We start from the raw sequence: 14,211 nt of genomic DNA on the forward strand, positions 1-14,211 counted from the left end.
GCCATGTTGTTATTCCATTATAAGGATATGCCATGATTTATTTGATCATTCATTCAGCAAATACTTACTGAGTTCATACTGTGTGTCAGCCTTTGTGCAAGGTGCCGAGATTAGAGCAGTGAACAAGACAATGTCCCAATTGTCATGGAGTTGATATTTGCTGTTTGGGGAGGTACGTGGGGTGGGGAAGGTGCTCTAGGAAGGTGATCTTTGAAGACACCTGCAGAAAGTGAGAGGAGGCCACATGGAGACCTGAGGGAGGCACATTCTAGGGAAGAGCCAGTGCAAAGGCCCTGAGGTGAGCCTGTGCTTGGTGTGTTCAAAGATCATTGAGGAGGAGCCGGGTGCAGGGGCTCACGCCTGTGATCCCAACACTTTGGGAGGCTGAAGCGGGCAGATCACTTGAGTCAGGAGTCCGAGAGCAGCCTGGGCAACAAAGTGAGACCCCATCTCTACTAAAAACACAAAACTTAGCCAGGCGTGGTCGCGTGTACTGTGGTCCCAGCTACTTGGGAGGCTGAGGTGGGAGGATGGCTCGAGCCTGGGAGGCAGAGTTTGCAGTGAGCCAAGATCACGCCACTGCACTCTAGCCTAGGTGACACAGCCAGATCCTGTCTCAAAAAAAAAAGGAACGTTGAGGAGGTGAGTGTGGGGTGGAAGAAATGAAAGAAGAGGGAGGAGTGATGGGACCTGATGTTGCAGATGTATCTAAGTCAGATCATGAAGGGCTTGGAGACCATTGAATGGAGCACATTTTAAGGAAGATGGGAAACTTCTGCAGGCTACTAGGGTCCTTTCTTGTCATATATGACATTTTTCCCCCCAATTTTATATCATTATAAAGAATGCTACAATGAAGGCTGTCACACCCTTCTGTAACTTTTTGATAGAATGAATTTGTAGAAGTTCAACTGTTACGTCACAAGATAGGCACACTAAAATTTTTGATAGAGAAAGCTAAATTATCTTCCAAAACAGTTGTTGGATTTTACACTCTCAGTGACAGTATATGAGAATGACCATTTCTCTTTCAACAGTGGATATTATTATTAGTATTTTAGTCCTTGTCAGTCAGACAGGTAAAAGCTGGCATCAGTTACTTAATTTTGATTTCTTTATAGATTGGTGAGTTTGAACATTGTTTTCTGTTTTTATGGAACATTTGTATTTCTTCTGTAAGTGGACTTTTATTAGTGTGTTAGATTCCTTTTTGTTATAAGTAATAGGAAACCAGATGCTTTCGTAGTCTGTAGATGTTATGATTGGATCTTCATGCTCATGTGTGAGATGTGCCTCTCTCCAGCCTTGTTAGGATGTTGGGACATTACCCATCTGACATGAAAAAAGAAAAAAAAAAGTTTTTAAATAAAGGAGAAAAATTAAGGAATAGGAAATCAGTGACTAGCTTAAACAGAAACATGATACTTGCTGGAAGGATACTGGTTATTTTTTGGAATCTAAAGTGGAGGTGAACAGCTAATTCCCAGGAAGAGGAAGAGCCAGGCCAGCCCTTAGACCTCAGCAGCAGGGATTGGTGAATATTTTCCATTTTTTGTGCGATTCAGCTCCACACTCCCAGATTTTTTTTTTTTTTTTTTGAGACCGAGTTTCACTCTTGTTGCTCAGGCTGGAGTGCAGTGGTGTGATCTTGGCTCACTGCAACCTCCACTTCCCAGGTTCAAGCGATTTTCCTGCCTCAGCCTCCTGAATAGCTGGAATTACAGGCCCAGGCCACCATGCCCTGCTAATTTTTTGTATTTTTGGTAGAGACGGGATTTCACCATGTTGGCCAGGCTGGTCTTGAATTCCTGACCTCAGGTGATCCACCCGCCTCTGCCTCCCAAAGTGCTGGGATTACAGGTTTGAGTCACTGTGCCTGGCCCCAGATTATTTATTAGTTTAAAATTCCAGATGAGCAGGGTTCACACCAGGTAGGATCAGCTTCTGTTAGAGTTCCAGGGTTGTACAGTACAGGTTTGGATGCTGGGGGCCTACTCCTGTGCTGCATTTTCCTGAGAAAGCTTCATCAGGAGCAGACACATCATGTATCTGCTGTTTCCTTTTAAGTTGGTTTGTTCATTTTTTTTTTAAATTTATTTTTTTTGAGACGGAGTCTCGCTCTGTCGCCCAGGCTGGAGTGCAGTGGCGCGATGTCAGCTCACTGCAAGCTCCGCCTCCCGAGTTCACACCATTCTTCTGCCTCAGCCTCCTGAGTAGCTGGGACTACAGTCACCTGCCACCACGCCCGGCTAATTTTTTGTATTTTTTAGTACAGGTGGGGTTTCACCATGTTAGCCAGGATGGTCTCCATCTCCTGACCTTGTGATCCGCCTGCCTCAGCCTTCCAAAGTGCTGGGATTACAGGCATGAGCCACCGTGCCCGGCCAGTTTGTTCACTTTTTAATTGATTTGCAAGAGCTTTTTGCATATGAGAGATAAGAACTTTTTGTCATTTGTGTTTAACTTTTTTTTCTTCTTTTGGGATAGGCTCTTGCTCTGTTGCCTAGGCTGGAGTGCAGTGGTGCAAACACAGCTCACTGCAGCCTTGACCTCCTGGGCCAAGTGATACTCCTGCCTTAGCCTCCCATGTAGCTGGGACCACAACTGGGCACCACCATGTCTGGCTAGTATTTTAATGTTTTGTAGAGACAGGGTCTCACTTTGTTGCCTAGGTTGCTCTCAAAGTCCTGGCCTCAAGTGATCTGCCTGCCTGGCCTCCTAAACTGTTGGGATGACAGGCGTGAGCCACTGTGCCTGCCTAAATAGTTTTATTTTAACCATTATGCTGCCTTTTGCCATGTGGAAGTTTTGTAGTTGTATCTAATCATATCTTCCATCTTTTCCTTTGTGGCTTCTAGATTTTTTGCCATGCTTAGAAAGACTTTCTTCCCCAAGATGATAAGCTACTCACCCATATTTCCTTCTAGTATTTTTGTCATTTATCCTTTATGTTTAAATTTTCTATACTTGGAGGCTGGGCGCAGTGGCTCATGCCTATAATCCCTGCACTTTGGGAGGCCGAGGAGGGCAGATTACTTGAGGTCAGGAATTTGAGACCAGACTGGCCAATGTAGTGAAACCCCATCTCTACCAAAAATACAGAAATTAGCTGGGCATGTTGGCTGACGCCTGTAATCTCAGGTACTCGGGAGGCTGAGGCAGGAGACTCGCTTGAATCCGGGAGGTGGAAGTTGCAGTGAGCCAAGATCGTGCCATTGTACTCCAGCCTGGGTGACAGCGAGACTCTGTCTTAAAAAAAAAGACAAAAAATTTCTATATACCTAGCATTTGTTTTGATGTGAGGCATGAGACATGAGGTAAGGAATCTAGGTTTAATTTCCTAAAAATGGCCAATTTTTTTGCCAAGGTCCATTCTTTTTTTCTCTACTGATTTGAAATGCCATATTTCTTATATCAAATATTCATTAAAGCTTGATTAAGTCTATTTCTGGACTAGAGCTATTTGCAATAATAAATTTTGGTGATTTAACTTAAGAAATCTATCTAATGTCTTTTTTTTTTTTTTTTTTGAGACGGAGTCTTGCTCTGTCGCCCAGACTGGAGTGCAGTGGCACGATCTTGGCTCACTGCAACCTCTGCCTCCCAGGTTCAAGCGAGTCTCCTGCCTCAGCCTCCAGAGTAGCTGGGACTACAGGCGCCCACCACGCCCGGCTAATTTTTGTATTTTTAGTAGAGACGGAGTTTCACCATGTTGGCCAGGCTGGTCTCAAACTCCTGACCTCATGATCTACCCGCCTCGGCCTCCCAAAGTGCTGGGATTACAGGCGTGAGCCACCGTGCCCGGCCTTTTTTTTTTTTTTTTTTTTTTTGAGACAGAATTTCGCTCTTGTGGCCCAGGCTGGAGTGCAATGGCGGGATCTTGGCTAACCGCAACCTCCACCTCCCAGGTTCAAGCGATTCTCCTGCCTCAGCCTCCCAAGTAGCTGGGATTACAGGCATGCATCATCATGCCCGGATACTTTTGTATTTTTATTAGAAATGGGGTTTCTCCATGTTGGTCAGGCTGGTCTCGAACTCCTGACCTCAGGTGATCTGCCTGCCTTGGCCTCCCAAAGTGCTGGGATTACAGGTGTGAGCCACCACACCCGGCTTTTTTTTTTTCTTTGAGATAGAGTCTCACTCTGTTGCCAGGTTGGAGTGCAGTGGTGTGATCTTGGCTCACTGCAACCTCCAACTCCTCGGTTCAAGGGATTCTCCTGCCTCAGCCTCCTGAGTAGCTGGGACTACAGGCGCCCACCACCACACCGGCCAATTTTTGTATTTTCAGTAGAGACGGCCAGGATGGTCTCAATCTCCTGGCCTCAGGTGATCCGTTGGTCTTGGCCTCCCAAAGTGCTGGGATTACAGTGTGAGCCACCACGCCTGGCCAATAAATCTATCTAATGTCTTAAACACTAAAACATGTTTTTATTTTTTACTATTGAGGAAGTATCTGAGACGACATCAAAAATCCCCCTTAAGGTGGACTATTTTCTCACACGAAGGCCACGTTTTCAGCATTTATGAAAACAGGATTGAAGGGAGTGATGTGACAGAGTGGCCCAGGAAAAGTCTTGGCACTGTAGAATTACTTGATTCCATACCTTCCTTATACAGTTGGCATATTTGACTTTCTTATTTCTCCCTATAAATTCTTTTTTTTTGGTTTGTTTTTGAGACAGAGTCTCACTCTGTTGCCCGGGCTGGAGTGCAGTGGTGCAATCTCAGCTTACTGCAACCTCTGCCTTCCAGGTTCAAGCGATTCTCCTGCCTCAGCCTCCTGAGTAGCTGCGATTACAGGTGCCCGCCACCACACCTGGCTAATTTTTGTATTTTTAGTAGAGATGGGGTTTCACCATGTTGGCCAGTTGGTCTCGAATTCCTGACCTCAGGTGATCCACACACCTAGGCCTCCCAAAGTGCGGGGATTGCAGGCGTGAGCTACTGCGCCAAGCCTATAGTACTTTTTATTCAGGGCATTGCTGCAGGTTTGTGTTAATAAATGAGAACTTTTCTTAGCAATTAGTGTTTAAGAAATGAAAATTTGCTTGTTAAAATTTACATGTGTGTTTCAGTTGAGGTAATTAGAGAGTGCGACACCTCTAAATCAGTTTGTATCGTGTACAACAAACATTGCACACTTCTCTCCCCTTCCTTTCCAGGAACTTTAATGGAATTGGGTATCTCCCCAATTGTAACATCTGGTTTGATTATGCAGTTGTTAGCTGGAGCCAAAATCATTGAAGTTGGAGATACACCGAAAGATAGAGCTTTATTCAATGGAGCCCAGAAATGTGAGCATTAATGCAGTTAAAGAGCGCTTTCCAAATTTGAGACTGCTCGTGGTAAAGATGTTTTCTCTAGTCTTTTCTTGTCTTTGGTGGTAAGCGTGCTCTCCTTTCCCCCCAACTTTCATCAGTGTTTGGTATGATCATTACCATTGGGCAAGCCATTGTGTATGTCATGACGGGGATGTATGGGGACCCTGCGGAAATGGGTGCCGGGATCTGTCTCCTGATCATCATTCAGGTAAGAAATCCTATATTTTCCTATGCAGATAACAAAACAGTTTGATTCCTTTTTCCTTTTCTAACAGTTCTTTAGGTGATTGGCTTATTCATTTTCTTACTTTTGAATTATTTAATTCTAGTATTTTGATCACTGAAGTGATATGTGTAAATTTTTTTTAAAACCTTATGTGACCGTGATGTGTTCAAATTGTGTTGATGTGAACAATTCAAATTTATTCTAATAGCTTCATAACTTCACAGTACAAAGAATTATGGATCAACTGTATTTTATTGATTCTTGAGAGACACATTTGTCACATTTTGATGTCTCTGAAATCAGGATGTTTTTGTACAGTAAGCAGTGCCTTCCGCTTGCGGTCTGCCGGGAGGCAATCATGGTGTTGTCACTGCCTGTGTGTGTGTCAGCCTGTTCAGGTCGTCCTGTCCTTAGTTGGCTGAGTGTGTTCTTCACAGAATGGGTGTTTGAGTTCAATCGCTGTCTAAAGGTGTTCAGAAAATCTGTTGTGATTTGTTATTGAAATGAAAGTTTTTGTTTATGTATAGAAGGGCAAGCTAGATGATAAATATCTACCTCTAGGTCTAAAATACCTTTTTGTAAGTAGAAAATTAAAATTCTTTGCAATAAGGTGTTGTGTCATAAGTTAATTGGCAGTATTCTTTTCTTAGTAGTACACAAAATAATGATGTTTTAAATGGTAATATCTTAGAGTCAGTGAAACACTATTTATTTATACACACATAAATATATTCCATGGGTTTTTTAAATGGATACTTGGGAATGGAATTTTTAAAGGTCAACATAATTATCAGTGTCCTAAGTATCTTTTTTTTTTTTTTTTTTGAGACGGAGTCTCACTCTGTTGCCCGGGCTAGAGTGCAGTGGCACGATCTCAGCTCACTGCAATCTCCGTCTCCCGTGTCTAAGCAATTCTCCTGCCTCAGCCTCCTGAGTAGCTGGGATTACAGGTGCCTGCCACCACGCCCAGCTAATTTTTTGTATTTTTAATAGAGATGGGGTTTCACCATGTTGTCCAGGCTGGTCTTGAACTCCTGACCTTGTGATTCGCCCGCCTTGGCCTCCCAAAGTGCTGGGATTACAGGCGTGAGCCATTGCGCCCGGCCCTAAATATCTTAAAAGTATGTTAAGTTTAGAAGATATTTCTCTGTTGTACAATCCTTAAAAACCATTTAGATAAACTACTCAAGAACAGATCATACTTAAGTTATCTTTCTTGTGTTTTGAAAAGAAGTTTGCTTAAGTTAATAAACAATGGGTATCTGGAGTCCTGATTTTCTTGGAAATGCCTCTTCTTGTTCACTTTATGGAATTGGGATTAGTTTAGGAAATTTTTTCTTTTTCTTTTTTTTTTTTTGAGACAGTGTCTCGCTCTGTCGCCAGGCTGAAGTGCAGTGGTGCGATCTTGGCTCACTGCAACCTCCCATTCCTGGGTTCAAGCGATTCTCCTGCCTCAGTCTCCCGAGTAGCTGGGACTACAGGCGTGCACCACCACGCCTAGCTAATTTTTGTATTTTTAGTAGAGATGGGGTTTCACTATGTTGGCCAGGATGGTCTTGATCTCTTGACCTCGTGATCCGCCCGCCTTGGCCTCCCAAAGTGCTGGGATTACAGGCATAAGCCACCGTTCCCAGCCAGGTATTTTTTTCTATCGGTTCAAAAGATCAAGATCAAGCTGAGAAAAATATTTTTTAATAATCTAAAATACCAGTTTATTAATACATACATAGAAGGAAATTGGACTGTCTCAGACTGGCGTGGTTGAGCATTCTGTTTTTTTTGTTTTTGTTTTTGTTTTTCTTTTTTGAGACGGAGTTTCACTCTTGTTGCCCAGGCTAGAGTGCAATGGTGCAGTCTCAGCTCAGCACGATCTTGGCTCACCGCAACCTCCGCCTCCCGGGTTCAAGCGATTCTCCTGCCTCAGCCTCCCAAGTAGCGGGGATTACAGTCATGCACCATCATGCCCGGCTAATTTTGTACTTTTTTAGTAGAAACGGGGTTTCTCCATGTTGGTCAGGCTGGTCTTGAACTCCCAACCTCAGAAGAACTGCCCTCCTCAGCCTCCCAAAGTGCTGGGATTACAGAGCATTCTGTTTTTTAAATTAGAAACCTTATGTAGGAAGCAAAACATGATTATTTAATGAGTGTGACTTATATCCAGGAAAGTTATGCTGTTCAAGTGTTTATTTAGCATTGTTAACAATAAACATGACTTTTCTAATGAGATGGAACTGTTTTGTCATTTGACCAGGGCAGGAATTTTTTATTTTTATTTTTATTTTTTTGAGACGGAGTCCTGCTCTGTCTCCCAGACTGAAGTGCACTGGTGCATTCTCGGCTCACTGCAACCTCCGCCTGCTGGGTTCAAGCAATTCTGCCTCAACCTCCCCAGTAGCTGGGATTACAGGGGCCTGCCACCACGTCCAGCTAGTTTTGTATTTTTAGTAGAGACGGGATTTTGCCACGTTGGCCAGGCTGGTCTTGAACTCCTGACCTTAGGTGATCCACCCGCCTCGGCCTTCCAAAATGCTGGGATTACAGGCGTGAGCCACCATGCCTGGCCCAGGGCAGGAATTTTTAATGAAAATCAGGTTATTTGGAAGCTTTCTGATCCCCATTGTTTTCGCATTTGGTAGAAGATACGTTTCCTTAAAGAATAACTCTCAGATGTGGTGGCCCACACCTGTAATTCCAGCACTTTGAGAGGCCGAGATGGGCCGTTCATTTGAGGTCAGGAGGTCGAGAGCAGTCTGGCCAACATGGTGAAACCCTGTCTCTACTAAAAACACAAAAATTGGCCGGGTGCTGTGGCTTAACACCTGTAATCCCAGCACTTTGGGAGGCCAAGGCAGGCGGGTCATGAGGTCAGGAGATTGAGACCTTCCTGGCCAACATGGTGAAACTCTGTCTCTACTAAAAATACAAAAATTAGCAGGGCGTGGTGGCAGGAGCCTGTAGTCCCAGCTATTCGGGAGGCTGAGGCCGAACCCAGGAGGCAGAGGTTGCAGTGAGCTCAGATTGCGCCACTGCACTCCAGCCTGGCGACAGAGCGGGACTCCGTCTCAAAAACTAAAATAAAATAAAACCACAAAAATTAGCCAGGCGTGGCAGTGGGTGCCTGTAATCCCAGCTACTAGGGAGGCTGAGGCAGGAGAATCGCTTGAACTCTGGAGTCGGAGTTTGCAGTGAGCCGAGATCACACCACTGCACTCCAGCCTGGGCGACAGAGGGAGACTCTGTCTCAAAAAAAAAAAAAAGATTAACTTTGTCTTTATTTCTCCATTTACTAATCACTTGATTGGCAAATTTATAGCCCTTGGGAATTAGGGAAAGAGGCGCATTGGATGGGGAGAGATGATATTCTGGAGTCTGATTTTAGTATCTTGTAGGGCTTAGGGTTTCTCTTGGTATGCTTTAGGCATTGTTGAGGGTATGGACAGGCCAATTGTTGCCTTAAGTTTTGTTTCTTTACAGCATTTTCTTTCTGCAATCCAGAGTTTAGAATAATCTTGATTTTTAAAAGACACTTAGAACTGGCATGTAGCTTGTAGAACATTATACATCAGGAAAAGCTCTCTAGTATCTTACTTAAGGATCTATTCAGATTCCTAAGGAATCTCCACTGAGCGATTCTCAGCCAGCTGGCTACAGGGTTGACTTCTTGCAGAGTCAGTTATGGATTTAAATTGATATAAAATAGAGTGAAGCTATTTTGCTGTTTATTTTCAGTATTCAGAAATCAGAAATACTTACAGTCCAAGAATGAAACAAGTGAAGTGGATGTATACTGATTCATTTACATGAATTCTGATATACAAATATGTGTGTTATGGTTAATTCTTCTAGTGTTAATGTATAAAGAGGTATGTCATGTTTGATTGTAGGTGGGCAGTGACCCATTTGTGTCTTTTCAAGGGTTGCTAACATTGAAAATATGTGGATACACTGAAGAGCTATGATTGGATCAGTGTGTTTCACCCAGAAACATAGGTTTTGAAAACTGTTTGCATGCCGTTGTGGAAGGTATTTCTCACCTTATTTGTTCATGTTTCATTCACATGGTTAGTGTTTTCCAGCTAGTGAGTTTAGAAATCTAAATAGCAGGTCTTGACTAAAAATTTAAAAAAACTATTAGAGAATATCAGTGTGCATGGCACATAATAAAGGTAAGTATGTTTTGACATACTGAACAAAAGATAGTTTGACAAAACTAAGTTGTGTGTAGGTGTCGTGCAGGGTGAAAATGTTAAGTGCCATGTTTATACCGGCTCATCATACATGTCGTCCATTCCCCGTGAATACGCGGCAGTTAGGGTTCTGGTCCCATCACTGTAGATGCTGCTGTCACTTCCTGGGTTCTCATCCCTTTTCACAGGCATGCATGATATTTACTGGCTTTTATTCCCTTAATTATAGAAACCGTTTCTCATTTCTGTATGATTTCTTCCTCCCTTTGGAAAAACCCGAGTTTAATTTTCACAGGACATATGTGAACCACTCTGTAGTCCGATGGTCACTGTTCTGAACAGGGGGTGTGGAGAATTAGAGTTGTTTCAGAGCTGCTGTGGGACTCTGGAGAGGTCATTTCTCAAGGCCCATCATGATGCTTTCTGTGGCTGATGTTCATGGACGGCTGTTGCCTCCTGCATAGGATGGGTTTCTCTATTTATGATGGGGAGTCTCTGTTCACTCATTACATTATTGTGGTTAAATAGAATCGGTAGTAAGTCCTAACCTCTACATTATTTTGTCAAAATGTCAAACTTGGTTTTCAAGCAGTAAAGGATTAGCATGGTCTCTCTTAGAAGTTTGGAGAATCGTACCCTTTCTCCCGCCCATTGAAACTCAGACTAAAAGCCTGTAAATAGACAAGTTAGGCTCTGTCCAACTACTGAAATGGCAGTTAAGGAGAAAAACAACACTGTGTAAGGTAAGCATGCCTAAAATGGTCTCATGTGGTTAGTTTGGTCGCTCTTCCAGCAGGTGATACTGGATAAAGTGAGTACAAAATGAGGGTGGGCGGCTTGAGAGCTGGGAGGAATGGAAGTGACTTCCTCACTTCTGCCGGAGGGTGTCTTTAAAGTGGGGACATGTGTGAGGCTGGGGGTATGGAAGCATATTTTCTTCCTGTCTTGATTAGGTGATTCGAGTGCACGGAAGGGGTCATGTGACTGAGGAGGTCACTTGAAAGGCTAGGAACTGTTTTTAATTAATGCATGCCTTTACAGGAATGTCTTCTCCAAGAAGCAAGTTCAGAATTTTCAATATCCCATAAATTAAAGTCAGTATGCTTTCCTTTTTAAAAACGTTATGAGCTCAACCTTAACTGTCTTCAAATTTACATTCAATCTTTGTCACTGTGTACAGAACGCGTTTTTACATTGTTGCTCGAGTACATATTGGAGCACATATTTGTGTTCTAGTTTTTATTTATTCTGTACACATTCTGTAGAGTATACATATATATAATATATATAATGCTTTGTCAAAGGATCAACACAGCCCTTAGACTTATCCTTTGATGGCAGTGTGCATTTCCATCTTGCTATTATACCAGAATTCATCTGACTTTTTACTTCCTTGGAGGTATTTGGGATGTTTTCAGTTTCTTGCTGCCATAAATTCTAGAATACTGTGATCATTTTTTGTTTCAGTGTGCTTTTCAAACAGGCTTTATTTAAACATTGCAAAAGAAACTATTCAGATAAGTGTAAACAGACTTTAAAAGTTGAAATATCTGCTTTATAATGCAACAGTGTTTGCAGTCCTCTTACTGTTCGGGATTGGCCTGAGTAAATGAAAGCAGGTCAAAAGATGCAGTTGCTCATCACAGTGAGACTGCAACGATCAGGCCTTAATATTCAAAACGCCCCTAGCTTGGAGATAGCCAATGGTGTTCCTCTCCCCCTTTCTTGAGTTTGTTCTTGCTTCCGCTTACTTGCATTTCTTTCCCCACAGTTGTTTGTTGCTGGTTTGATTGTGCTGCTGTTAGATGAGCTGCTACAGAAGGGTTACGGCTTGGGGTCTGGGATTTCCCTCTTTATTGCCACCAACATCTGTGAGACCATTGTCTGGAAGGCCTTTAGTCCCACTACCATTAACACTGGCAGAGGTACATCGCACAGTGACTGCAACTGCACGCGTTTTGCTGGATGTGTGCTGGGAACAAACCCATCGTGTCGCAGTACATGCCTAGAGCCGTTCTGGTTTGCTCTCCTAGGGGATAAGGAATGCGAATTCTTCAAAACTTAATGAGCAGAGATTTGTGGAGTAAGCAATACTACCTCAGAGAGGATAGTACCAAAATTTTAGCCTCTGCTTATTTAAAATTTCAGTGGTTGCAAACAGATTTTCAAAATTTCGTTTGTTAACCTTGCTTAAGGCATTGCTGCAGAAGTCATTTATTTGACTGATTTCAGCATCCGTAGGGGGATAAAAAGGTAGTGGATTTTAGATTTTTCAGATGAAAAGACTGTTGTTCATTGAATCCACCTGGAGCACTCCTACTTTGCTGCTCTTCTAATTGGCTTTGTAATAGCACTGAAGTTTTGAAATATTTCATTCTCTCTTTCCCCTTCCTCATCTCCACTTCTAACAGATACTGTCCTAAGTGGTTAATACCTAAACTCTGATCCCAGCCTTAAGAAAACTGTAATGATGATTAATGTTCTTGGTGCGGTAAACTTCGAGGCAGGCTCGATAGAGTGACATCTGTCTCTTATTCTGACATCTCTGCTCTGCTTTGCTGCTGTTTATTTTTCCTAAAAACACTCTCTCCCTTCCCTGAAGTAAAGGAGAGGCAAATCTCTATGAATGATATTTTGCTTTGGTAAATTTTACATTGTATGTTTTCTTCAAGAATAGTCTCTTGAGAAAACTTCGGATTTATGCTATAAAAACATAGATTTGCCTCAATGATCTAAATATTTGTAGAACCTGCTCACATGGCTATATCATAAAGCAAACATTGGTGAATTCTTTTGACTCATATTTTCTGCTGTATACTGGACTTTCACGGTTAGTTGTTTGAGCTTTGGGACCGCTTTGGACGATGAGTCCACAGGTTGTGTCTGTCTTGATTTTACAGGTACTGAGTTTGAGGGTGCAGTCATAGCTCTGTTCCATTTGTTGGCCACCAGGACGGACAAAGTCCGAGCTTTACGGGAGGCTTTTTATCGGCAGAACTTACCCAATCTCATGAACCTCATTGCTACAGTTTTTGTGTTTGCTGTTGTTATATATTTCCAAGTAAGTATGACATTTTCACCAAAGTAAGTGGGATGTAGGTTTTTATTTTGCTCTTAAAGAGAATGCCATCCGACATGCTGTTGTTTAACAAGTCAGGGTTTAAGATCAAGGGAAATATGATTTTGCAATTAGAGTCTCCAGACTTTGATTTTAAGGTGTGAAATATTGGAGTCTCTGTACTTTTTTTGTTTTTTGTTTTGACCCATCAGCAGGAAGCAGACTCTCGACACTGTAAAAGGCAGAACGTCTTTGTTAGCATTGTCTTTTCTTTTCTTTTTTTTCCTGAGACAGAGTTTTGCTCTTGTTGCCCAGGCTGGAGTGCAGTGGCGCGATCTTAGCTCACTCCAACCTCCTCCTCCTGAGTTCAAGTGATTCTCCTGCCTCAGCTTCATGAGTAGCTGAGATTACAGGCACATGCCACCACGCCCGGCTAATTTTTTTTTTTTTTTTGAGATGGAGTCTTGCTCTGTCACCAGGCTGGAGTGCAATGGAGCAATCTCGGCTCACTGCAACCTCCGCCTCCTGGGTTCAAGCGATTCCCCTGCCTCAGCCTCCTGAGTAGCTGGGACTACAGGTGCATATCACCACGCCCGGCTAATTTTTTGTATTTTTAGTAGAGACGGGATTTCACCACGTTCGCCAGGATGGTCTGGATCTCCTGACCTCGTGATCCGCCCGCCTCGGCCTCCCAAAGTGTTGGGATTACAGGCGTGAGCCTCTGCGCCCGGCCGGCATTGTCTTTTCATCCTCCCCACTGTTCTTTGTTTTCCCTCTCTGGTCTCCGTTCTTTTCTTAATGTGTCTAGCTCCCCCACTTACTCTCAGTTTCCTTTTTTAGGGATTTCGCGTTGATCTGCCCATTAAGTCGGCCCGCTACCGAGGACAGTACAGCAGCTACCCCATCAAACTCTTCTACACCTCCAACATCCCCATCATCCTCCAGTCGGCCTTGGTGTCAAACCTGTATGTGATTTCCCAGATGCTGTCTGTTCGATTTAGCGGCAACTTTTTAGTAAACTTACTAGGACAGTGGGCCGTGAGTATTATGTTTATTTATATTATTTACAGTTTATTATAATTTGCATTTTATGGTCGTATTGTTAATGGAATGAGGTCGACATTGGAGCATTTGCTATATTTTCAGATTCACTTACCTATATAGCAGAGTTTAGTACTTATCTGGAAGAACTGGTAAGTGTTGCAGAAGTAAGATGGCCCAAGTGCTTTTTATTATTTTGCTGTCTAGGAAGCACTTTCACATCTCATTTGAATGACCTTTTAAGCTAAAATTGTGGTTGATTTCATAAAAGTAATTTCCTATTTTGTCATCTTATTCCAGTATTGTCCACAATAATGTTTTCTAAAAAATGCTATTTGCTGGCTGGGCGCGGTGGCTCACTCCTGTAATCCCAGGACT

General features: G+C 42.9%; 1 protein-coding gene and 1 non-coding gene across 2 annotated transcripts in view; both read left to right on the plus strand.

Annotated features, from left to right (window-relative positions):
* The window catches only part of SEC61A2 (SEC61 translocon subunit alpha 2), a gene marked incomplete at its 5' end in the record, with an annotated part of 38,815 nt that overhangs the window by 17,803 nt on the left and 6,801 nt on the right, over positions 1 to 14,211 (plus strand). The window contains 5 exon segments of the mRNA NM_001133612.1: positions 5,163 to 5,294; positions 5,420 to 5,529; positions 11,506 to 11,659; positions 12,635 to 12,795; positions 13,633 to 13,830. Of these exon segments, the coding sequence (NP_001127084.1) occupies positions 5,163 to 5,294; positions 5,420 to 5,529; positions 11,506 to 11,659; positions 12,635 to 12,795; positions 13,633 to 13,830 (755 nt within the window).
* LOC112135349 (small nucleolar RNA U13) lies at positions 1,235 to 1,338 on the plus strand. The gene has a single exon (XR_002916645.1). It is a non-coding gene; the product is annotated as a small nucleolar RNA U13 (small nucleolar RNA).

Source organism: Pongo abelii, chromosome 8 (genome assembly GCF_028885655.2).
Source record: "Pongo abelii isolate AG06213 chromosome 8, NHGRI_mPonAbe1-v2.0_pri, whole genome shotgun sequence".
Taxonomy (NCBI): domain Eukaryota; kingdom Metazoa; phylum Chordata; class Mammalia; order Primates; family Hominidae; genus Pongo; species Pongo abelii.